Source organism: Pan troglodytes, chromosome 6 (genome assembly GCF_028858775.2).
Source record: "Pan troglodytes isolate AG18354 chromosome 6, NHGRI_mPanTro3-v2.0_pri, whole genome shotgun sequence".
Classification (NCBI taxonomy): Eukaryota; Metazoa; Chordata; class Mammalia; order Primates; family Hominidae; genus Pan; species Pan troglodytes.
The window spans coordinates 6,643,869-6,668,784 of NC_072404.2; the positions used below are offsets into that span (position 1 = coordinate 6,643,869).

The 24,916-nt window shown below is 51.2% G+C and overlaps 2 protein-coding genes across 5 annotated transcripts in view; one reads left to right on the forward strand and one right to left on the reverse strand.

Moving 5' to 3' along the window:
- PRKAR1B (protein kinase cAMP-dependent type I regulatory subunit beta) overlaps positions 1–239 on the reverse strand; it is a 176,729-nt gene extending 176,490 nt beyond the window's left edge. The window contains exon 1 of the mRNA XM_016946108.4: positions 154–239. The gene's annotated coding sequence lies outside the window, so the exon portion shown is untranslated. The remainder of the gene's footprint in view (positions 1–153) is intronic.
- DNAAF5 (dynein axonemal assembly factor 5) overlaps positions 1–24,916 on the forward strand; it is a 66,452-nt gene that overhangs the window by 2,215 nt on the left and 39,321 nt on the right. For 2 of the 4 annotated variants that reach the window (XM_063815132.1, XM_063815133.1), the window contains exons 2-5: positions 2,062–2,130; positions 2,232–2,416; positions 13,021–13,145; positions 13,549–13,667. In XM_063815132.1, the coding sequence (XP_063671202.1) occupies positions 2,062–2,130; positions 2,232–2,416; positions 13,021–13,145; positions 13,549–13,667 (498 nt within the window). The remainder of the gene's footprint in view (positions 1–2,061; positions 2,131–2,231; positions 2,417–13,020; positions 13,146–13,548; positions 13,668–24,916) is intronic. The other 2 variants (XM_024357678.3, XM_063815134.1) reach the window with 1 other exon arrangement.

Consider the following 24,916-nt stretch of genomic DNA (forward strand, 5'->3'; position numbering starts at 1 on the left):
AACATCCCGGACCCCCCATGCGCCGCTTCCCCCACCCGCCTGCCCCAAAGCCCTCCGCCCGGCCCCCTCCTCCCACCACCACTGCTTCCCCTGCCTCACGTCCCGCCACCAACGCGCCCTTCACCCGCTCCCTTGTCCTCTACCCCCACGTACCTTTTTCCTGCGCTGCTACGTGCTCCTTGCCCCGTGACCCCTGTTCCTGCTTGGCCCTCACTCACCTCACTCCCCTGTCCCCTTGCTCCCCGCCTCCACCCTCCACGCCCCAAGCCCCGCCCCCCACCTGCCTGCTCCCTGTGCCCCCTCCACCTGCCTATCCTGTGCCATCCTCCTCCTTGCACGCCGCCCTCCCGCGACCCTCACCTCCCACCCTCCTCCCTGCCTGAGCGCCCCCCACCTCACGCGGGCCCACGAGCCAGCGCTTCTGTCCAGATACCTGGAAACCACCGCAGAAATTCCTGTTAGGCGGTTTGGGGTGGGGTGTGCCCTGATAGCTGCCCCCTTTCCTTCCCTCGGGGGCTTGCAGGACTTGCACCTGGTTGAGGGCACGCGCTTTGAGACTCTGCTCTGGTCATTTCACTTTCTGTCCCATTCATCCTACTCCCCTGCCTTCCCGCTCTGGCTTGGACCACTGTCCTAAGTGGAAGGAGGCCGCTTCTCCCCTCCACTTTATAACGTTCCCCATCTTTTTTAGAGCTCTGATCTGATCCGGTCGTTCCCTTTCCTTAGCTGGCCATTCCTGCAGGGTCTTGCCCTTTCCCTCCCCTGGCTGGGATGTGGAATGATAGCAGGCGCCTGCTTCCTGGTGGCGGGAAGGCTTTCCGAAGGAGGGAACACTGATGCTATAAATCCGTGGGCGGTAGGGAGCGGGAAAGCAGTGAGGGATCTGGCCAGCTCAGGCCGTCCCAGTGATGTCCCAGTGATGGTTTGAATGTAGTGGGAAGTGCAGGGGGTGTCAATAGAAGTGATAGACCCGAGTTCAGGTTGTTAAAAGATCGCTGCAGCTGCGTGGAGAATAGATTCCAGAAGTAGAGGAAGAGCTGGACTTGGGGAAATGCCGAGATTTCCACGTTGGTTAACTTTGGATTTCACATGGTCCAGAACTCCTGTGGAGCTTGGGGAAGAACCTTGGGCTGGATGGACATGGCCATTGAGAATTCCTGGCATTTAATGTATTTCTTCTTCAACCTCAACCACTTCCCTACCCAGTCTGTGCATCAGCCCCACGAGCTCCCTCCCTGGACCGTAGGTTCCACAGGACAGCACCGTGCCCACCTGTGCCCCAGCCCCAAGCGCAGCCTGCTGGGGTATGTGCTCACTGGTTGCTGTGGGGTGAGGGACTGTGCCTCTGCCTGGAGCATCCCCTCATCTCCAGCACCTCTGGCCTTCCTCTCCCCTGGGTGGGGGGCCTCACCTCTGGCCTCGGTCACACTGGGCAATGGCAGAGAGGTTGAGGCGCTCACCCAAAGTCTCATTGGAATAGCCGTTTCCCAGACGGGCCCCAAGTAGTGCAGAGCTGAGGCAAGAGGCGGCCTGGATGCCAGAGACCCTTTGGTTCTGACTTTTTTTTTTTTTTTTTTTTTTCTGAGACAGAGTTTCACTCTGTCTCCCAGGCTGGAGTGCAGTGGGGCGATCTCGGCTCACTGCAACCTCCGCCTCCTGAGTTCAAGCGATTCTCCTGCCTCAACCTGCCAAGTAGCTGGGATTACAGGCGCCTGCCACCTCTTGTTCTGACTTTCTGCAGGGACTTTACAAATAGGAAGTGCAGTGACTTTGCCTGGAGTGGTGCTGGCCCAGCTTCCTGGAGGAGCCTGGGGTCTCGTCTCGGGTGTGGCTGGGAGTGTGGCCTCGCCTCTGTCCTCTGGGCTCGGCTTCTTTCCTCTGGCCAGTGTCCCCCTCAGGCCTCCACCTTGGCTTCAGCAGGTCCAGGCTCTCTGGTCTTCAGCCATAATGGGTTTGCACCCCCAGCCTTTCCCCGCTGGTCCTCCTAAGCCCCTGGGTTGCACAGGTGTCATCAGGGTGGGACGCTTGTCCCTGAGCCTCTTCCTGTGCCGGGCGGTACAGAGCTCTACTTGGCAGCCTGGACTGTGTACTGTTCCTGCAGCAAGGACCTGGCGTGGGAGAGGAAGGGAGGTGAGGAACTCACAGGCAGGCAGCTGTCCTCTGGAAGCCCACAGAGCTGGGCGAGGCGTGTGGGAGCAGCTCTGGTAACTGGGGGCCTCCCTGTCCCTCAGACCACTTCCACATGCAGTCGGAGTCTCTGATCGGGCCCCTGATGCAGACCATCTCCCACCAGCACTGGAAGGTCCGTGTGGCCGCCATTGAAGCCACAGGCGCAGCGATCCAGTTTGGCAACGGGAAGTCCGTGGACGACGTGCTTTCCCATTTTGCTCAGCGACTGTTTGATGACGTCCCGCAGGTAACTGGTGTTTCTCCTGGACAGTCTGTTCCTCTCTCCACCACAGGCGGGTTGACGTGCTGTTTTTAACTAACTCACTTGTTCTTTTTTCAGAGTGCTGCATGCACCAAATGTCCATTCATTATTCCTAGTCGCAGGACGTTCCTGTTCACATCTTGGAAAAACTAGAAAAGAGCTGAACTGTTGTAATGTTTGATGTTATGAATTCCAAGGATGTTAGAAAGGATGACTTGTGTAGTTATTGTCTCTTAGGCACAGTGTGCGCTTCAGCAGTTGCAGAAGCTTCCTTAGTGCTCCCATCCATCAAGACGCACTTTCCCGAAAAGCCGCCATGGTTGGTGGACCTGGACTGGGAGAAGAGTGGAGTCGGGGTTGGTTTGTTGGGGATAGTTATGTCGTTGGGCTTTGGAACCCACCAAGAGACGGGCAGGCAGGCAGGCAGGAGTCCTACAGATGGGGCTGAGTGTTGGTTTTACTGTTGGCAGAATCTGGCCTGGAGGGCATGTCTTGGATCTGAGGCCCCAGTGACTTGCTAAAATGCTACACACTGTGGCCACCGGGGAAGCTGAGTGACCTCTGATCTTTCTGTCTCTGAGTTACCTGTCATCGTAGTCAGACATGTGATCTTTTGTGTCTGGCTTCTTCACTGTGCATGGTTCCAGGTTTCAGCCTTGCAGAGGCAGGTTTCCTGATGAGAAATGGCTTGAAGGTGGTGAGTTGAAGAGTCGCTCAGGGTATTCTGGGGCCAGGATGGAAGCCCTGGCTCGCTCCCTCGTCTGTGCTGCTGGGGTCCATCCGTAGGGCCGGCTCCGGGTGTGACACAGCACCTGCTCAGGACACCCCTGCTTTGCCTCCATGGCCAGGCTTCGTTCTCGGGCTCTCTCCCTCCAGCAGCAGTGTGGCTGCCTAGAGGCTGTCCGCAGAGACACAGGGGGACCCTTTCCCACCAGGAGCCTTTGTTCACCCCCTTGGTCTCATCGGGCCAGCGGAAGTTGAGTCAGCATGTACGCTGGCCGGCCCCTCCTGGAGCTGGCGTGGGTTCAGCACCAGGCAGCACAGAGGGCCCCTGAGGACATCAGGCTCTGCCCAGTGGGGAGAAAGTGGGCAGAGTGTGGGGTCAGTGTCCATGCTGCCCGGCACTTGCAGCAGGCACTTCTGGCACTGGCTAAATACTTGGGCTGCGGAGGGCAGTTCAAGGGGCCAGGGCAAGAACAGAGCCCAGCAAGAAGTGCTGGCAGCCGGCTGGTTTTTCTCTCCCACCTTCCTTAAGCCTGAGGCAGAGCATGGCCCACAAGGAAAGTGGTGTCTGTGTCATGGGCCAAGTCTTACTTCTCAAAACAGTGTGATGACTCTGTATGGAGAGCTCTGTGTGAATACTGAAGCTCCATAGCTGATAGCTGTCGGTGTAAGCCTACTGTCACTGTCTAAAGATAACCATCACTGTCTAAAAATACCGTCACTGTCTAAAAATACCATCACTGTATCGATAGCTGTCTGTAAATACTGGAACTCTGTGGAGCACTCTCTGTAAATACTGGAACTCTATTGCTAGCTGTAAACGGTGTAACTCAGTATAACTATACCGTAACTCTAAAAATACCATAACTGTGTGTCAATAGCTGCCTATAAATGCCATAACTGTATTGGTAGCTATGTATAAGCAGCCTACTCTGTATCAATAGCTGTCTGTTAGAAAGCTGACATCAGATTGTTGATCTAAAGCAAGCTTGTCCAACCTGCGGCCCGTGGGCCACATGCGGCCCGAGACGGCTTTGAGTGCTGCCCAACACCAATTCATAAACTTTCTTAAAATGTTACGAGATTGTTTTTGTGATTTTTTTTTTCTTTTAGCTCGTCAGCTATCATTAGTGTTAGTGTTATTTTATGTGTGGCCCAAGACAATTCTTCCAGCATGGCCCGTTTCTTCCCAATGGGGTTTGCGTCCTATTAGCAGACCCTGCATGGCCCTTCACGTGAGTTTCGTGTGGAGTCACAGATTTTACTCCGATCAGCCCTGGAGCTCCATGTGGGCTCCTTGCAGACACCTCCACCCCCTCAACAACCCAGGGACTGGTGCCCTGGGACCCCATCCTCTCTGCACAGAAGGTCCTGACTGCCTTCTGACTCGTAGGAAACCTTCCAGCAGCCTGCTAGACTCGGCTTAAATCACTGAACTTCACTGGAAGGGCCCAGAAATAACTTCATCTCCTCCTTACAAGGCTCAGAGGCCTCAGAGCTCACTCAGGTAGCACAGCCAGGTGAGCCTCAGAGCAAGGTCAGGACCCGGGCGGTCTAGCCGCCCTGGAGCCTTAGGCCCCGGGATGGTGTCTGAAGTTGTGGAAAGGGGGTGTCCCAGTGCGGCAGGGGCTAATGCATCTCCCCACACTCACATGACTGCAGCTCCCAGCCCAGGACACTGACCACACCCAGAACCCCGGCGAGGCAGGCAGGACGGACGTATGGCCGTGCAGTTGTGAAGCAGGCCCTGAACAAACTGCCCTGTGCCGCCCTCAGGTGGGTGACTCATGGACTTTGCCCTGCAGGGGTGCGCTGGTTGTCGCCAGGCCTGCAGTCGGCAGCTGCTCAGCTTTGCTGCAGTTTTCCTGCTTGATGTGTGCTGCTGGTGAGGCCACCAGGCCTGTTCTTGTCAAGAGAGACCTTCCGGGAACAGCAGATGTTACAGGAGAGACTGGGGATGCATGGACAGCTTTTCAGAGATGAGTGTTTGTCACGTTCCTGCCAAGTACCTGTTTGCCATTTGTATGCCTTCTTTTGAGAAGTGTCTATTCAGATCTGTCCATTTTTAAATCGCGTTATTAGATTTTTTTCTATTGAGTTTGAGCTCCTTATGGATTCTGGTTGTCAGTCCCTTGTCAGATGGGTATTTGTGCAGCTGTTTGCTCCCATCCTGTGGGTTGTCTCCTCACTGTTGATTGTTTTATTTGCTGTGCAGAAGCTTTTTAACTTGATGTGATCCCATTTGCCTAGGCCATGTCCCAGAGAGTTTCCCCAATGTTTTCTTTTAGTGGTTTCATCGTTTGAGGTCTTAGATTGAGGTCTTTAATCTATTTTGATTTGATTTTTGTACATGGTGAGAGATAGGGGTCCAGTTTCATTTTTCTGCATATGGAGTTCCAGTTTTCCCAGCACCATTTATTGAAGAAACTGTCCTTTCCCCAAGATATGTCCTTGGCACCTTTGTCAAAATAAGTTCACTGTAAATGTATGGATTTAATTTCTGGCTTCTCTATTCTGTTCCATTGGTCTGTGTGTCTGTTTTTATGCCAGTGCCAAGCTGTTCTGGTCGCTGTAGCTCTGTAGTAGAAATTGAAGTCAGGTAATGTGATCCCTCCAGTTTTTTGTTTGTTTTTGTCTTGTTTTGTTTTTTGCTCAGGATGGCTTTGGCTATTCACCGTCTTTCGAGGTTCCATATAAATTTAGGATTATTTTTTCTATTTCTGTGAAGAATGTCATTGGTGTTTTGATAGGGGTTGCATTGAGTCTGTAAATTGCTTTGGGTAGTATGGACATTTTGGGTAGTATGGACAATATTGATTCTTCCAGTCCATGGAGTATGTTACCATTTTTTGTGTGTGTCCTCTTCAGTTTTCTCACATCAGTGGTTTATAGTTTTCTTTCTTTTTTTTGAGACAGAGTCTCGCTCTGTCATCCAGGGTGGAGTGCAGTGGTGCGATCTCTGCTCACTGCAAGCTCCGCCTCCCAGGTTCACGCCATTCTCCTTCCTCAGCCTCCCGAGTAGCTGGGACTACAGGCGCTGAGTGTGCAACTTTACTGAATTTGTTTATCTGTTCTAATAGGTTTTTTGTGGAATCTTTAGGTTTTTCCAAATGTAAGATTATATCATCTGCAAACAAGAATAATTATCTTTCTTTTCAATTTGGATTCCCTTTATTTTTCTTGTCTAATTGTTCCAGCTAGAGCTTCCAGTACTGTGTTAACTAACAGTGGTGAAAGTGAGCATCCTTGTCTTGCTCCAGATTTAGAAGAAAGGCTTTCAGTTTTTCCCCATTCAGTGTGATACTAGCTGTGAGTCTTGTATATGGCTTTTATTGTACTGAGGTGTGTTCCTTCTATACCCAGTTTTTTGAAGATTTTTATCATGTAGGGATGTTGAATTTTATCAATACTTTTCAGCATCACTTGAAATAATCATGTAGTTCTTGTCCTTCATTCTGCCGATACGATGTGTCACATTGATGGATTTGTGTATGTTGAGCCATCCTTGCGTTCCTGGAATAAATCTCACTTGGTCATGACAAATGATCTTTCTCATGTGCTGTTGAAACAGTGGAAACTTTGCGTCAGTGTTCATCAGGGATATTGTCCTGTAGTTTTCCTTTTCGATTGCATCTGGCTGGTTCTGGTATCAGGGTAGTACTGGCCTCGTAAATTAAGTTTGGAGGTATTCCTTCCTCTTCTAGTTCTTGGAATAGTTTGAGTAGGAGTGACATTAGTTCTTTAAACGTTTGATAACATTTGGCAGTGAAGTATTGCGACCCGGGCTTTTCTTTGCTCAGTGGCTTTTCATTGCGGCTTCAATACCATTGCTTGTTACTGGTCTGTTCAAGGTTTGGATTTATGATTTAATCTGTGTAGGTCATGTGTGTCTAGGAATTTATCCATTTCTTCTAGGTTTTCCAATTTATTGGCATATAGTTGCTCACAGTATAGTTGCTCACAGTGTAGCTGCTCACGGTGTTGCTCACAGTGTCGTTGCTCATATTGTAGTTGCTCATATTGTTGCTCATAGTGTTGTTCTTCATGGTATAGCTGCTCACAGTGTCGCTGCTCATGATGTCATTGCTCACGGTGTATTTCATGGTGTAGCTGCTCACGGTGTAGCTGCTCACGGTGTCATTGCTCATATTGTAGTTGCTCATACTGTTGCTCATGGTGTTCTTCATGGTGTAGCTGCTCACAGTGTCGCCACTCACGATGTCATTGCTCACGGTGTAGTTCATGGTGTAGCTGTTCATGGTGTAGCTGCTCACGGTGTAGCTGCTCACGGTGTAGCTGCTCACGGTGTCATCGCTCATATTGTAGTTGCTCATACCATTGCTCATGGTGGTGTTCTTCATGGTGTAGCTGCTCACAGTGTCGCCGCTCACGATGTCATTGCTCACGGTGTAGTTCATGGTGTAGCTGCTCATGGCGTAGCTGCTCACAGTGTAGCTTCTCGTGTCATTGCTCATATTGTAGTTGCTCATATTGCTCATGGTGTTGTTCTTCATGGTGTAGCTGCTTACAACGTCGCTGCTCACGGTGTAGTTGTTCATGGTGTAGCTGCTCCCGGTGTAGCTGCTCATGGTGTTGTTGCTCATATTGTAGTTGCTCATATTGTTGCTCACAGTTTTCTTCATGGTGTAGCTGCTCACAGTGTCGCTGCTCACGATGTCATTGCTCACAGTGTAGTTGCTCACAGTCTCTAATGATGCTTTGAATTTCTGTAGTATCAGTTGTTTGTAATGTCCTCTTTGATCTCTGATTTTATTTACTTGGGTCTTCTCTTTTTCTTAGTCTGGTTAAAGGTGTGTTGATTTTGCTTGTCCAAAAATCTAACTGTTCATTTTGTTGGTCTTTTGTATTTTTTTTAATTTCAATTTCATTTATTTCTGCTCTTATTTCTTGTCTTCTACTAATTTTGGGTTTGGTTTGCTCTTGCTTTCCTAGTTCTTTACGATGCAGTGTTAGGTTGCTGTTTGAAGTTATCTGCTCTTTGGATGTAGGTGCTAATTGCTATACACTTGCCTCTTAGTGCTGCTTTTGCTGTTTTTGCATATTGTGTTTCCATTTTCATTTAAGAATTTTTAAAATTTCCTTCTTAATTTCTTCATTGACCCACCGGTCATTCAGGAGCATATTATTTAATTTCCATGTATTTGTATAGTTTCCAAAGTTCTTGTTATTAATTTCTAGTTTCATGTTTTAAGGCTTGTTTCGTGGCCTAACATATGGTCTGTCCTTGAGAATGATCTGTGTGCTGAGGAGAAGAATGTGTATTCTGTAGCTGTTGGATGCAATGTTCTATAAATACCTATGAGGTCCATTAGATCTATAGTACAGATTAAGTCTGATGTTTCTTTGTTGATTTTCTCTCTGGATGATTTGTCCAGTACTGGAAGTGGGGCATTGAAGCCTCTAGCTGTTACTGTGTTGGAGTCTGTCTCTCTCTTTAGCTCTAGTAATATTTGGTTTATGTATCTGGATACTCCAGTGTTGGGTGCATATATATTTAAAGTTGTTATATCCTCTTGCTGAGTTGACCCCTTTATCATTATATAATGACCTTTGTCTCTTAGTATAGTTTTCATCTTGAAATCTGTTTTGTCTTAAGTGTAGCTATTCCTGCTCTTTCTTGCTTTCCATTTGTATGGAATATCTTTTTTCGCATCCCTTTATTTTCAGCCTACGTGTGCCTTTTTAGTGACATGTATTTCTTGTAGGCAACAGATTGCTGGGTCCTGTTTTTCTTTACCCGTTCAGCCGCTCTGTCTTTTGAATGGAGAGTTTAGTCTGGTTACGTTCAATGTTGTTATTGATAAGTAAGGACTTACTCCTGCCATTTTGTTGTTTTCTGGTTGTTTCGTGGTCTGCTCTTCCTTCCTTCTTGCCTTCTTGTTTTCCTTTTTATGAAGATGATTTTCTCTGGCGGTATGTTTTAATTTCTTTTTTGTGTGTGTGTGTATCTGTTGTGGCGTTTTTTATTTGAAGTTACCATGAGGCTTGCAAATAACATAACCCATTATTTTAAACTGATAGCTGAACACTGATTCCAAAAAACAAACAAGCAAGCCAAGAAAAAAATGAATAAAAACTCTACACCTTAATTTTATCCCCTCAGCTTTTTAACTTTTTGTTGTTTTTACTTATATCTTTGTCTTGAAAAGTCATTGTAGTTATTTTTATTTTTATTCATTTATTTATTTTTATTGTTTTATTTTTGAGATGGAGTCTCACTCTGTCACCCAGGCTGGAGTGCAGTGGCGCCATCTCAGCTCACTGCAACCTCCGCCTCCCAGGTTCAAGCGATTCTCCTGCCTCAGCCTCCCGAGTAGCTGGGACTACAGGCATCCACCACCACACCCAGCTAATTTTTGTATTTTTAGTAGAGACAAGGTTTCATCATGTTGGCCAGGCTTGTCTTGAACTCCTGAGCTCAGGTGATCTGCCCACCTCAGCCTCCCAAAGTGCTGGGATTACAGGTGTGAGCCACTGCACCCAACCAGTTAGTTATTTTTCATAGGCTCATCTTTTAGTCTTTCTAGTCAAGATGTGAGTAGTTTACACATCACAGTTACAGTGTTACAACATTGTGTTGTTCTGTGTGCTTACTGTTACCACTGAGTTGTATCCTTTTAGATGATTTCTTATTGCTCCTCAGCATCCTTATTTTTCAGATTGAAGAACCCTCTTTACCATTTCCTGTAGGACAGGTCTGATGTTGATGAAATTCCTCAGCTTTTGTTTGTCTGGGAAAGTCTGTCTCCTTCATGTTTGAAGGATTTTTCACTGGATACACTAGGGTAAAAGTTTACTTTCCTTCAGCACTTTAAATATGCCAAGCCACTGTCTCCTGCCCAGTGAGGTCTCCTCTGAGAAGTCGTTGCCAGGCGTACTGGAGCTGCGTTGTACGTGATTTGTTGTTTTTTCTCTTGCTGCTTTTAGAACCCTTTCTTCATCTTTGATCTTTGGGAGTTTGATTGTTAAATGTCTTGAGGTAGTTTTATTGGGTTAAATCTGGTTGGTGTTCTGTAGCCTTCTTGTACTTCAGTGCTGGTATCTTTTTCTAGGTTTGGAAAATTCTTTGATGTTATCCCTTTGAGTAAACTTTCTACCCCGATTTCTCTCTACCTGCTCTTGAAGGCCAGGAACTCTTAGATTTGCCCCTTTGAGGCTATTTTCCAGATCCTGTACATGTGCTTCATTCTTTCTATTCTTTTTTCTTTTGTCTTCTCTGTGTATTTTCAAATAGCCCATCTTCAAGCTGCTCACTAATTCTTTCTTCCACATAGTCAGTTCTGCTGTTGAGAGGCTCCGATGCATTCTCCAGTATGCTAATTCCTTTTTTCTACGCCAGAATTTCTGCTTGATGCTTTTTAATTATCAATATCTGTTAATTTCTCTGATAGGATTCTGAATTTTTTCTCCATGTTATCTTGGATTTTGCTGGGCTTCCTCAAATAGCTATTTTGAGTTTTCTGTCTGAAAGGTCACCTATCCCTGTCACCCCGGGATTGGTCACCGGTGCCTTATTTAGTTCACTTGGTGAGGTCATGTTTTCCTGGATGCTCCTGATGCTTGTGGCTGTTGGTCGATCTTGCTAGGTATTTACTGTCATCTTTGCAGTCTGGGCTTGTTTGTACCCATCTGTCTTGGGAAGGCTTCTAATCCATTTATTTTGCTTTTTAGAAAAAAAAAATTGAAAAACGTCCTGCTTTTTTAAACTCTTATATGGCAGTTCGGTGTTCAGTGCTGTTTTTGAACTAAAAGAAAAGGGATAATTCGTCTCATGCTAATTGGAATTTGCAGGTTTCTTATGACATACTAAGTAGAGACTGTTAGAAAAGGTGGCAGTCCGTGAGACTCAGGAGCAGCCCCAAATCCCGGCCCTAGCCGTCCTTGCTATCAGGTGAGATGTTTGAAGCTCCTTTCTGCAAAAGAAGCCTATCTGTGGGTTCCGACAGACAGGTGGCCGTCCTGGGTGGGGCCCCGCAGAGACCCTGGCACACAATGCAGGAGGTCAGGGAGGAGAAAGTAGCGAGGCCAAACCCAGCGAGTTCAGACTGCTCCCTGGCTGCCGGCCTGGGGCAGAGTGTGCTGAGGCCTTGCCATGTGGCCCTGGACGCCTGCCCGTCTCCCGGAGAGGGCCCCATCACTGTACACCTGTTTGGGCTGGGGGCTGGCTGCAGTCTGGCTTGTCTCAGCCACGCCCTCTGCCCCATCACTGTATACCTGTTTGGGCTCGGGGCTGGCTGCAGTCTGGCTTGTCTCAGCCACGCCCTCTGCCTGACAGGCTTTGCAGCATCTCAGCACATGGCACTGGGTGAGCTTGGAGTTTGCCGCTCACCTGGATTAGCGTCGTGGCAGGTGCGGCCGTGGCAGGTGTCGACTGCATTAAACCCTGGGGTGTCTCTGCTCGAAACCTGCGGGCGCCATGCGTGAAGACGACAGTGACAGTTTGTTCTGTGGGGACTCTGTAGCCAGGTGGTGGAGTGGCCGTGGAGCTGATTTGGGTTTCTCTTAGTTGTTATCTGGGCATTTGTATTTGTGGTTGCTGGTAAGGCCCTGTGTCAGTTAATGACCCCGGCAAACGCGCCACACGTTCCTGTGTCCCCTCGCGTGCTTCCCTGCTGCTCGCACGCCAAGAGTCGCCTGTGCGCACTGCACGGGCAGCGGGAGTCAGGCGCAACGGGCCTCTCCTTGTGTGAACTTGCCCTCCCCTCACGGGACCTTAGTGACGAGCCCTGTTAGTCATTCTTTCCCATCTTCCAGGTGGCAATGAACTTCGGAGCAGTCAGGCCAGGGCCCGGGTCCCAGGCCGGCAGGGGCGGATCCTAGGTGCGTCTGCTTGGCTCTGGGCCTTGTTGGAGCCGGGGCGGAGCAGCCCCTCCTCCGAGTCCCAGCGAGTGACCACGCCATGGGCACAGCTGCTGCTCGGGTCCCCTGCACCTACGACTGGCTGTGAGCGCTATTGCTAATGGTGCATGGCTGGGCAGAGACGCTTCATCCAAAGTGTCAGGAGGGATGAGGCTCCTGCTCCCCACGGCCCAGCCAGGGACTGATGGCACCACGGAGTCAGCCCCTGGCCTCACAGGGGACGGCTCTGTAGCTCGTTCACACCCCAGAGCTCCCAGGATCAGTCTGCGGCTGGCTTCAGCCCACCGCTTCCTCACCTGGCTTCTTCCTGGCCGTTCCCGCTTCCCTTAAGGAGTGTTGGTGCTGGTGCCCGTCTCAGGCATTGCCCTTTGGGAGCTTGGCTAGAGCACCTGGTGTGTGTGAAGCTGGTTTCTTCCGCCCGCATAGGCAAGGTAGGCAGAGGCCCTCGTGCCCCCTCTTCAGACACCCAGCAGCAGAACTGGGGACCCTACTGGTTTCCTCCAGAGTCCCTGGGCTCTGGGACCAGACGCCTTTGAGGTATGGCCACGGTGCACCACACTTGCTGTAGCCACGGCTCACCAAGCACCCAGGGTGAGACAGGCCCAGCCCGGCCAGGAGGTTTTCATGCAGAAGACTTTGAACACGCCGCACGGCTCAGGTAGCAGCTGGGAGCCTGCTCTCGCCAACAGGACCAGGCCGGGGCACGGGGTATGTGTGTGTGAGCCTGCAGGACGGCAGCATTCCTCTCCGGCCCAGCCAGGAGGGACTGGCGGAGCTGGCTGGGACCCAGGCTTGGTGGCGCCCAGGACCCCGGCCATGTGCCTCTGCCTTGGGGATGGCATCTAGGTGGTGGTAGGTGGCCCAGGACCTGGCCGTGCCTCTGCCTCAGGCAGCGTCCGTATGGCAGCACTCAGAGCCGCACTGTGGCGTCAACCCCGTCATCCCCTTTGCCTACACGAATCCTTATCCCTTCCTCTCATGCGCAGGTCCGGCGGGCGGTGGCCTCCGTGGTGGGCGGCTGGCTGCTGTGTCTGCGTGACCGTTACTCCTTCTTCCACAAGCTCATCCCTCTGCTGCTCAGTAGCCTCAACGACGAGGTGCCTGAGGTCAGGTACGTGGGCAGGCGGCCGCGGGACTTGTCTTCCTAAACGGTCATGTGTAGCAGTGGTGGTTTCTCTTCGCTCCCAGTCTCTCACAGAAACCTGCTGGTGTCCCTTCGTCCCTGTGCTCCGAAGGGATGTGCCGTACAGAAGGCGTCTCGTTTTGTAAACGGCACTTCCCATCTTTTTAACATTGGACTGAGTATATGGACAGAGATCAGACGGCCCCCTTTGTGTACTGTCAGTAGAGTGCTCACAAGATGAAGTGGAATTTCTGGTCCACCTTTTCTGGGGTTGGGGAGCTTCCCGCTCTCACGCGATGGGGTCTTTGGGTGACCCGTGTCCTGGCGCAGCCCTGCGGCCTCCCCTGCGTGCCCTGCCCTGAGCCGCTGTTGTCTGTCTGTTGTGCCGCAGGCAGCTGGCTGCCAGCCTCTGGGAGGACGTTGGCCTGCAGTGGCAGAAGGAGAATGAGGAGGACCTGAAGGACAAGCTGGACTTTGCCCCTCCCACCCCACCCCATTACCCTCCACATGGTGAGTGACCGCGGCAGAGGGGAGCGCCAGGAGGCCAGCCCTTGTTGGGTGGGAAAGGGGCTTCTGAGCCTGAAGGAAGCTTCAGCTCTTGCAGTTCTGAGCCCAGGCGGCCGCGTCGGAAAGGTGCAGGCATCTCCCCACTGGGCTGGGGCTCCTGCATCCTGGGCAGAGCACGTCTCTCCTCAGCATCTGGGGAGCCCCCATGTGCCTTGCAGTGACCTCTCCCCTCCTCTGGCCAGCTTTATTTTAAAAAGGCTGTGGGCTCCTGAAAGTGTCCAGCGCACTGCCAGATGGTGTCCGCCCCCCTCCCTTGGCTGTGCACACAAGGGTGCATTGAACTCTGGGTTCCTGGGCAGCTCTGCTGGTGGTTGGGGGGTGTTGGAAACAGCGGGATGAGGGGCTTATCATTTCACCGAGACGGAGCTCAGCACGAGGGCCACGGGTGAGGTGAGGCCTTCTTCTTGGTTCCACGTGATTTCCAACCTGGGAACAGGGTCTCCTGCTGCGTGGCCTCCCCGCCCTTCCCACATTTGCTCCCTGGCCATGTTGCGGGCACCCATGTGCATCTCTCCACAGAGCCCAGCAGGTCTGGCTGAGTCTGAGTGGAGGCTCCCGGGTCCGGCCCCAGCACATTTGCTCTGCCGCACCGCCGGCCCACCTTGGGCTTCATCTGTTTAGAAACCGCCCTCCCCTCGCGGGGCTGAGTGTCTTCCACTTGCACGCGGTCCAGTGCTTTCATCACTTGAGTCTATCTGCGGGGCATCTTCTTCAAAGTAAATGATAGATACGCACTGACGAGGACAAAAAGTAGGTGAAGCGCAGCCCACATCAGACGCCCAGCTCAGACGCCCAGCCCAAATCAGATGCCCAGCCCAAATCAATCAGATGCCCAGCCCAAATCAGATGCCCAGCCCAAATCAATCATGCCCAGCTCAAATCAGACGCCCAGCTCAAATCAGACGCCCAGCCCAAATCAATCAGATGCCCAGCCCAAATCAGATGCCCAGCCCAAATCAATCATGCCCAGCTCAAATCAGACGCCCAGCTCAAATCAGACGCCCAGCTCAAATCAATCAGATGCCCAGCCCAAATCAATCAGATGCCCAGCCCAAATCAGACGCCCAGCCCAAATCAGACGCCCAGCTCAAATCACATGCCCAGCCCAAATCAGACGCCCAGCTCAAATCACATGCCCAGCTCAAATCAATCAGATGCCCAGCTCAAATCAATCATGCCCAGCTCAAATCAGATGCACAGCCCAAATCAGATGCCCTGAGAGATTTGCAGTCTCAACTTACTTCCCATGTCACCTCCCTGGCCTAGTTCAGGCGCTGAAGTAGCCCGGGGTCAAGTCCTGGAGGGAAATGTATTCTGTCAAATACAGCATTAAAGTAGCTTCTTGGCCGGGCACAGTAGCTCACGCCTGTATCCCAACTACACGGGGAGCCAGGGTGGGAGGATCACCTGAGCCCAGGAGTTGGAGACCAACCTGGGCAACACAGCAAGACTCCTACTTTACAAATATTTTAACAAAAACAAAACAAATTAGCTGGGCGTGGTGGTGCACGCCTGTATCCCAGCTGCTCCGAAGGCTGAGGTGGGAGGATCGCTTGGGTCCAGGAAGTTGAGGCTGCGGTGAGCTATGACCACACCCCTGCACTCCAGCCTGGGTGACAGAGTGAGACCCCGTTTAAAACAAACAAACAAACAAACAAAAAACAGTTTCTCGTGTCTGCTATTGATGTTTGGTGCCCTGTTAAATCCACGCCTACAGAGCCGTGGCTCCTCCCGAGCCTGTGAATCACAGGGTTGCTTTTCCTCCCGGTCGGCATTCTCCACCTTGCAGCCCCACCCCACGCTGCACAGTTGCTGTACAGGGAAAGCACACATGTTTGGAAAAGGCACAGAAATTAGTTGCAAGCAAGGTTTGTTCTGATGGAGTGAAGCCAGTGAGAACGCTCGATCTTTTTTTTTTTTTTTTTTTTTTTTTTGAGACAGAGTTTCACTCTTGTTGCCCAGGCTGGAGTGCAATGACTCAGTCTCGGCTCACTGCAACCTCCAACTCCCAGGTTCAAGCGATTCTCCTGCCTCAGCCTCCCAAGTAGCTGGGATTACAGGCACTCACCACCACGCCCAGCTAATTTTGTATTTTTAGTTTATATTTATTTATTTATTTTTGTTTCAATAGGTTTTTGGTGAACAGGTGAACAGGTGGTATTTGGTTACATAAATAAGTTCTTTTTTTATTTTTTTATTATTTATTTTTTATTTTTATTTTATTTTATTATTATTATACTTTAAGTTTTAGGGTACATGTGCACAATGTGCAGGTTAGTTACATATGTATACATGTGCCATGCTGGTGTGCTGCACCCATTAACTCGTCATTTAGCATTAGGTATATCTCCTAATGCCATCCCTCCCCCCTCCCCTCACCCCACAACAGTCCCCAGAGTGGGATGTTCCCCTTCCTGTGTCCATGCGTTCTCATTGTTCAGTTCCCACCTATGAGTGAGAATATGCGGTGTTTGGTTTTTTGTTCTTGTGATAGTTTACTGAGAATGATGATTTCGAATTTCATCCATGTCCCTACAAAGGACATGAACTCATCATTTTTTATGGCTGCATAGTATTCCATGGTGTATATGTACCACGTTTTCTTAATCCAGTCTATCATTGTTGGACATTTGGGTTGGTTCCAAGTCTTTGCTATTGTGAATAGAGCTGCAATAAACATACATGTGCATGTGTCTTTATAGCAGCATGATTTATAGTCCTTTGGGTATATACCCAGTAATGGGATGGCTGGGTCAAATGGTATGTGGGCGAAGGACATGAATAGACACTTCTCAAAAGAAGACATTTATGCAGCCAAAAAACACATGAAAAAATGCTCATCATCACTGGCCATCAGAGAAATGCAAGTCAAAACCACAATGAGATACCATCTCACACCAGTTAGAATGGCAATCATTAAAAAGTCAGGAAACAACAGGTGCTGGAGAGGATGTGGAGAAATAGGAACACTTTTACACTGTTGGTGGGACTGTAAACTAGTTCAACCATTGTGGAAGTCAGTGTGGCGATTCCTCAGGGATCTAGAACTAATTTTGTATTTTTAATAGAGACGGGGTTTCGCCATGTTGGCCAGGGTGGTCTCGAACTCCAGACCTCAGGTGATCCGCCTGCCTCAGCCTCCCAAAGTGCTGGTATTACAGAGGTGAGCCACCACGCCTGGACCACTCAATCTGTTTTAAAATGTGGAACTTAGACACGAGGCCACTTACGAACTCACTGTTGAACTCACACTCTTGTCTCTGCACCAGTGATGGGAGTGGAATCCCACGCGTGCTGTGGTGCTCTGTCAGTGCCTCTCCCTCCAGCCGCCTGTGGTGGGCTTCTGCGCTGGTCGGACCTAGAAGCTAAGCTGTGGGTTGTTTGCTCCTGGTGATTTCAGCTGGGCTCTCCTCACCAATGAGGAAATGCTGCTCCTTAGAGAGGGTCCAGCCTGTCTGCTTAATTCATGCTACACGGAGCCCAAGCTGCGTGGCAAATCGTTCTCCACGTGCTCACTGAGAAACCAGTGGAAGACCCTTCAGGTGTCAGTGGGGCAGGAATGGCAGTCCTCAAGACCCAGGAGGGTCCAGTCCTTCCCGCTGTGCACCAGAGAGGGAGGTGGGGGGTCGGGGGGACTGTTTCTGGAAGGTATGATCTACGATCCTTGGAATGCGGTAAGGGAGAAGACAGAGCGAGGCGCACACGCATACACAAACACACATACACACATTCACATGCATGCAGATGTACACACCTGTGCACACATGTACATGCATATCGCACACGTGCACATATGCGCACGTGTGTACATGCATATCATCACATGCGTACACATCCTCGCACATGTGCACACCCATATACACATCTGCACACGTATACACACACCTGTGCACACGTGTACATGTATATCGCACACACGTACGCACTTATCCTCACACGTGTACACACGTATACACATCTGCACACGTGTGTACATGCATATCGTCACACGTATGCGTGTGTGCACATACATGTGCACATGTACATACACATCCTGCCCTACCCCGCCAACTGTCTGGCCCTGCTAGTAGGTTCCCGGAAGGGGCTTCCTCCCTGTGGTGGAAACACAGGCTCTTTGGAGGCTGCCTGATTTAGAATTGGTTCAAGGACTTGGGAATGTTCCTGACTGATAATTACAAAAACACAGTTATCCGTGCCGAGGCGTGGAGAGTGTCGTTAGGCACAGAACTTTTGTTTCAAGTGGAGCAGAGTAAATTTAGAATTGAATGACAGTCAGTCGCATAAGCACTACGTTGTGTTAGATTTTTGGCATTTTCTCCTCAAATTACTTTTCTTCAGTCTAGATTTGAATTTTAAATACGATTTCTCAGATTTTTTTCTACAGTATTTTAAATGTCAGATCAGAAGATTTTTTGAGTCTCTTCCTCAGAAGTTTGCACTGGCCCTGTATTGCCAAGCACACGCCCTCCCTGCCGTCCTGCCACCCCCCGCCTGCCGTGCCCAGGGTCTGTGACGCTCTCCTTACTGTCTTGCCCCCCCCCCACCCGCTGGGCCCAGGCTCTGTGTCGTCCCTTTCCCCCGCCCGTCGTGCCTAGGGACTGTGACGCCCTCCTTACCGTCCTGCCACCCCCCACCCAACATGCCTAGGGTCTGTGACGCCCTCCTTACCGTCCTGCCCTGCCTAGTGTCTGTGTCATCCCTTTCCCCCGCCCGCCGTGCCCAGGCTCTGTGTCGTCCCTTTCCCCTGCCCATCGTGCCTAGGGACTGTGACGCCCTCCTTACCGTCCTGCCACCCCCCACCCGCCTTGCCCAGGGTCTGTGGCGTCCTCCTTACCATCCTGCCACCCCCTGCCCACCCTGCCCAGGGTCTGTGATATCCCTTCCCCCGGGACCACGCTGCATTCACCCTTCAGGGCTGCAGCTCTGTGAGTTTTGAGCAGCACCGCCTCTGTCCCCTGCACGTGGGCATCTCCACCGCCCAGAACTGCTCATGGGCCCTGGCACTGCTGCTGTGGGCTGCGTCCTGTGTGTCCCTTCCAGGATGTCACGTGCATGAGGTTGTGGGAGCCTGGCCGCTGGCGTCTGCTCTTTCCTCTCTGTGTTGGAGGCTCATGCATGGCACCTGTGTCTGCAGCACTTTCCTTCTTCGCGTGAGTCACGTTCCCTCCCGTGGATGGACCATCTGGTCACCAGCAGGGGCATATTCGGGTCCTTTCTAGTTTTTGGCCATCACAGGTAAAGCTGATGTAAACACTTGCAGACTGGTTTTTGTGAGAGTGTTTTATTGGATAAACACTCAGGCGTGGGGTTGCTGGGCCATAGGTACAGTCCTTACTTTGTTAGAAACTCACCACACGCTGTTTTCCACACCCTTCGCGCCATGTCGCATCCCCACGGGCACTGGATGAGATTTCCAGGTGCTGCAGTCAGGCCAGCGTGTGGGGTGGAGTTTGCTGTTTTTAGTGTGTCGGTTGGTATGCAGTGTTGGCACACGGTGTTGGTGTCCAGTGTTGACACACGGTGTTGGGGTTTGCTGTTTTTAGTGTGTCCAGTTGGTGTGCAATGGTGGCACGGGGTGTTGGTGGGGTTTGCTGTTTTCAGCGTGTCCGGCTGGTGTGCAGTGTTGTCACACAGTGTTGGTGGGGTTTGCTGTTTTTAGTGTGTCCGGTTGGTGTGCATGGTGGCAAACGGTGTTGGTGGGGTTTGCTGGTTTTAGCGTGTGCGACTGGTGTGCAGTGGTTGCCCAAGGTGTTGGTGGGGTTTGCTGATTTTAGCGTGTCCGGCTGGTGTGCAGTGGTGGCCCACGGTGCTGGTGGGGTTTGCTGTTTTTAGTGTGTCCAGTTGGTGTGCATGGTGGCAAACGGTGTTGGTGGGGTTTGCTGGTTTTAGCGTGTGCGACTGGTGTGCAGTGGTTGCCCAAGGTGTTGGTGGGGTTTGCTGATTTTAGCGTGTCCGGCTGGTGTGCAGTGGTGGCCCACGGTGCTGGTGGGGTTTGCTGTTTTTAGTGTGTCCAGTTGGTGTGCATGGTGGCAAACGGTGTTGGTGGGGTTTGCTGGTTTTAGCGTGTCCGGCTGGTGTGCAGTGGTGGCCCATGGTGTTGGTGGGGTTTGCTGGTTTTAGCGTGTCCGGCTGGTGTGCATGGTGGCCCACGGTGTTGGTGGGGTTTGCTGGTTTTAGCGTGTCCGGCTGGTGTGCATGGTGGCCCACGGTGCTGGTGGGGTTTGCTGGTTTTCGCGTGTCCGGCTGGTGTGCAGTGGTGGCCCACGGTGTTGGTGGGGTTTGCTGATTTTAGCGTGTCCGGCTGGTGTGCAGTGGCGGCCCACGGTGTTGGTGGGGTTTGCTGCTTTTAGCATGTCCGGCTGGTGTGCAGTGGTTGCCCAAGGTGTTGGTGGGGTTTGCTGGTTTTAGCGTGTCCGGCTGGTGTGCAGTGGTTGCCCAAGGTGTTGGTGGGGTTTGCTGGTTTTAGCGTGTCCGGCTGGTGTGCAGTGGTTGCCCAAGGTGTTGGTGGGGTTTGCTGATTTTAGCGTGTCCGGCTGGTGTGCATGGTGGCCCACGGTGTTGGTGGGGTTTGCTGGTTTTAGCGTGTCCGGCTGGTGTGCATGGTGGCCCACGGTGCTGGTGGGGTTTGCTGTTTTTAGTGTGTCCAGTTGGTGTGCATGGTGGCAAACGGTGTTGGTGGGGTTTGCTGGTTTTAGCGTGTGCGGCTGGTGTGCAGTGGTGGCCCATGGTGTTTTAGTTTGCGATTCCCTAATGAGAGGACATTGGGGCCTTTTCCTGTGCTGTGCTGTGCTTCTGCGCACCCATACGTCGTCTTTGGTGGCCATTCAGAACTGCCGTCCATTAAATCGAGTTCTGTGTTTCTGAGTGCGGAGTTTGAGGACCCCTTCCGTTCCCTGGATGCAGGTCCCTCATCAGACTGTTTCAGGCTCCACAGCCAGGCCTCAGCTCCAGCTCCCGCTCCTCTCCTCAGAGCTCCGGCAGCTGCCGCCCCCATCCCCCCTGCTCTGTTTCCTCCTGCCCCCCACCCCAGTGGAGGTGCTCCTTCTCCTCGGTGGACTCGGGCCCTGTGCTCACCTCACCGCTCGCTCCAGGGGCCAGTCTGTCTGCTGCCATCCTCTGCACCCAGAGGCGGTGAGCCAGGCTTAGTGGCTCTGTGAGCACCCAGCGAGCTGATGAGTGGCTGCGTGTCCTGTCTTACCAGCAAGAACGGACAGTCCAACCGTGTGGTTGGGTTGCCGAGAGCGTGAACAGGCAAAGTTCGGTAATATTTTCAGACCACTGCTAATGCAGATGGTGCTCAGAGGTAATGACCTATCAATAAGGAATTCACATGGGCCTGGATCTGAAGTTTCATCAGAGTCCAGTTTTCCTGTTTCCTAAGAAAATAAGGTACACACCATATGGAAATATAATTCGTACCATATAATTTGTTGTTAGCTTTGCAGACACAGCGTAAGTTTCCATTAACAGCACTGAAACCTCCGCCTTAAAAACCAAGCTTCGTGCTGGGAGGGTTGGGAGGGCATCACTTACCATCCTCAAGTCGGTCATTTCCCTGAACAGAGTGCCCTTCTCACACGGAAGCACACGTTCATGCCTGGTGTGTATCTGACAATCACACTGCCAGCCGCCAGCAGCAGATGGCTTGGTGACAGCGGCTCCAGAGTCCTTTCTGCTTTGAGATTATCCCTCTGTTAAGATTGTTTTCTTTGGCAATGCCTGAGTGTAAAGGAAAGTGTCTCGATGCTGGTGAGTGGCCGGCCAGAGCTTTTCACACAGGAGGACAGAGTTGGCTCTTCTTAAAGCCTGACTTAGAAGTGAGCAGGGTTCCCTGTGGATGAACGCTGCCACGTGACAGCCTTCCCCCTTCATTCTCCTGTTCTGCCTTGGAGCTCGCACCCATTCTGCTTTGCTTGTGTGTTTCATCCATGTGTTTGGAAAGATGGAAGCTTGAATGGAAATTGTCAGAAACGTTACGTTGTGCAAATGGGCTGGAAAAGCTGGTTAACATTGTTTGAAGCCAGCAAGGTCCCACGAGCATTGGCCCACTCTGAGTTAGCCGGGGGTGTTACAGAAGAAGGAACTTCTTTTTCTTTTTTTGAGGGCAGACTTGCTCTGTCACCCAGGCTGGAGTGCAGTGGTACGATCCCAGCTCACTGCAACCTCCACCTCCCGGGTTCAAGCAACTACTTTCCTGCCTCAGCCTCCCGAGTAGCTGTGATTACAGACGCGCACCACCGCACCTGGATAATTTTTGTGTTTTTAGTAGAGACAGGGTTTCACCATATCGGTCAGGCTGGTCTCCAACTCCTGGCCTCAGGTGATCCACCCGCCTCAGCCTCCCAAAGTGCTAGGATTACAGGTGTGAGCCACGGTGCCCAGCCTATGTCTGCTATGATATTAAGTATAGAAAAACAGGCTTCAGAACCATGTTCAGAAGCAGGTGCTGAGTAACAGCGTTTGAGTCCATAAGGACCACGTGGAAGAGGGTGGTCCCCTCTGATAGTAACATTGTGTTTCTCCTTTTTCTGTGTTTGGAAACACTCACTCACTGTCTGTGCTACAGTTTCTGCGTGTTGAGTGCAGTCACCTGCTGCACAGGTTCGTGGCCTAGGAGCCTCACAGGCTACATCGCACAGCCCAGGCATCACACTGCCAGGCACGTAGGAGGCTGCGCCATCTAGGCTTGTGTACGTCACCGTAGTACGTTCACACGGTGACGAAATCACCCAATGACGTGTTTCCCAGAATGCACCCCCCACCGTTCAGCAACGCTTGACTGTACCAGCGGTCCCCTGCCATTTTGGCACCAGGGACTGGTTTTGTGGAAGACAATTTTTCCATGGGTGGGGCAGGGAGCAGGGTGGTTTCAGGTTGAAATTGTTCTACCTCAGATCATGAGGCATTCAGTTCTCATAAGGAGCACGTAACCCAGGTCCCTCACACGCACAGTTCACAGGAGGGTTTGCCCTCCCCTGAGAATCTCATGCCGCCACTGATCTGACAGGAGGTGGAGCTCAGGCGGTCACACTCCTTCACCATCTGCTCACCTCCTGCTGTGGGGCCCAGTTCCTAACAGGCCTTAAACCAGTCCCAGCCTGTGTCCAGGCGTTGTGTACCCCTGCCCAGCACCGGCCAGTATTTCTTTGGAAACACCCAGAAGCCCAGGTGCCCACAAAGCTCTGTTCAGCTGTCAGCAGACCCCTCCCCAGCTGTTCCTGGTCACGCATCCCTCATTTTGCAAACTTTCCAGAGTGGATCGTCATCAGGAAGAAAGGTGCAGCTGGGCGTGGTGGCGCATGCCTGTAATACTGAGGTCAAGAGTTCAAGACCAGGCTGGCCAACATGGTGAAACCCCATCTCTACTAAAAATACAAAACTTAGCCAGGTGTGGTGGCATGCACCTGTAGTACCAGCTACTCAGGAGGCTGAGACATGAGAATGGAGAATTGCTTGAACTCAGGAGGTGAAGGTTGCAGTGAGCTGAGATCGCACCATTGCACTCCAGCCTGGATGACAGAGCGAGACTGCATTTCAAAAAAAAAAAAAAAAATGAAGAGAGGTGTGTTTGCACCCTGGCTTTTTTGTTTTTTACAAAATGATGACAGGATCATTTAAACAGCCAGCAGAATTTTAATTATTTGGAACTAATTCCATAATACAGCATAAAAACAGAAAAATAACCAGAAAAAGGTTAAAAATGGGGTGTCCTGGTACACGCTGTTCTTCTTATTAAAACATACCCTTTAGCCTGGATGCAGTGGCTCACACCTGTAATCTTAGCACTTTGAGAGGCCGAGGCAGGAGGGTTGCTTAAGCCCAGAAGGTCAGTGCTGCAGTGAGCTGTGATCGTACCACTGCACTCCAGCCTGGGTGACAGAGTGAGACCCTTTCTCTAAAAATAGAAAAAGACCCTTTAAATCCTGACATATCATGGTTTCATTTCTATCTTTACAGTTGTTCTGAATTTTTTTTTTTTTTTTTTGAGATGGAGTCTCACTCTGTCGCCCAGGCTGGAGTGTAGTGGCGTAATCTTGGCTCACTGCAACCCCCACCTCCTGGGTTCAAGTGATTCTGCTGCCTCAGCCTCTGAGTAGCTGGGATTACAGGCGCTCGCCAGCACGACCGGCTTATTTTTTCTATTTTTAGTAGAGACGGGGTTTCACCATGTTAGTCAGGGTGGTCTTGAACTCCTGACCTCAGGTGACCCGCCTGCCTTGGCCTCGCAAAGTGCTGGGATTACAGGCATGAGCCACCGTGCCCGGCCTGAATTTTGAAGATCAAAATCTTTTCATCAAAGTCCCTGAAGGCTTTTCTGTAGAAATCGACAAACTGATTGTGAAATTATCGTGGGCGTGCAAAGGACCCACAGCTGCTGAAACACTGGGGAGGAGTGAAGCTGAATGGCAGCAGGTCCTGGGTGCAGGACTCACAAAACCACAGTCATGGGGCCGCGTGGTGTTGGCTTTCAGACCGATGAGCAGAACGAGAGCGTCCAGAAACAGGCGCCGGCACGCGGACCACTGACTTGATGAAGGCTCAAAGACCATTTAATGGCGTCTTTTAATAAGGATACTGTAAATGATAGGATCACTCATACACCAGAAAGTGAACTTGGAGACAAAAAATTAACCCCAGATGCGTCAGGGACCTGAAGGTAAAGCCCAGAACCGCAGAGCTAGGGCGAAGCCTTTGTGACAGTGGGCCGGGCCACGCTTCGTGGGATACGTCCTCAAAAGACCGCAGAGTGATGACGAAGCCTTTGTCACCGCGGGCCGGGCCACGCTTCCCTGGGTGCATCCTCAAAAGACTGCAGAGTGACGACGAAGCCTTCGTGACCGCGGGCCGGGCCACGCTTCCCTGGGTGCGTCCTCAAAAGACCGCTCTGTAACAGGGTAAAGCAACGTGTGGACTTCATCAAAATGAACACTTCTGCTTTTTCAAAGGCCTGTTGAAAAAACGAAAAGACAAACCAAAGACTGAGATGTTTGGAGATGATGTATGTAAGGATTTGTCTCCAGAGTATAGAAAGAGCTCTTGAAACTCAGCAGGAAAACAATCCATTTTTTTAAATCGGCAGAAAACAATTTGGAAAGACCCTTTACCAGGGAAGATAGGCGGCAAACAAGCCTGTGAAGAAGACCCTCGGCGTCGTTAGTCATCGGGGAATGCAAAGGAAAAGCACATGGAAA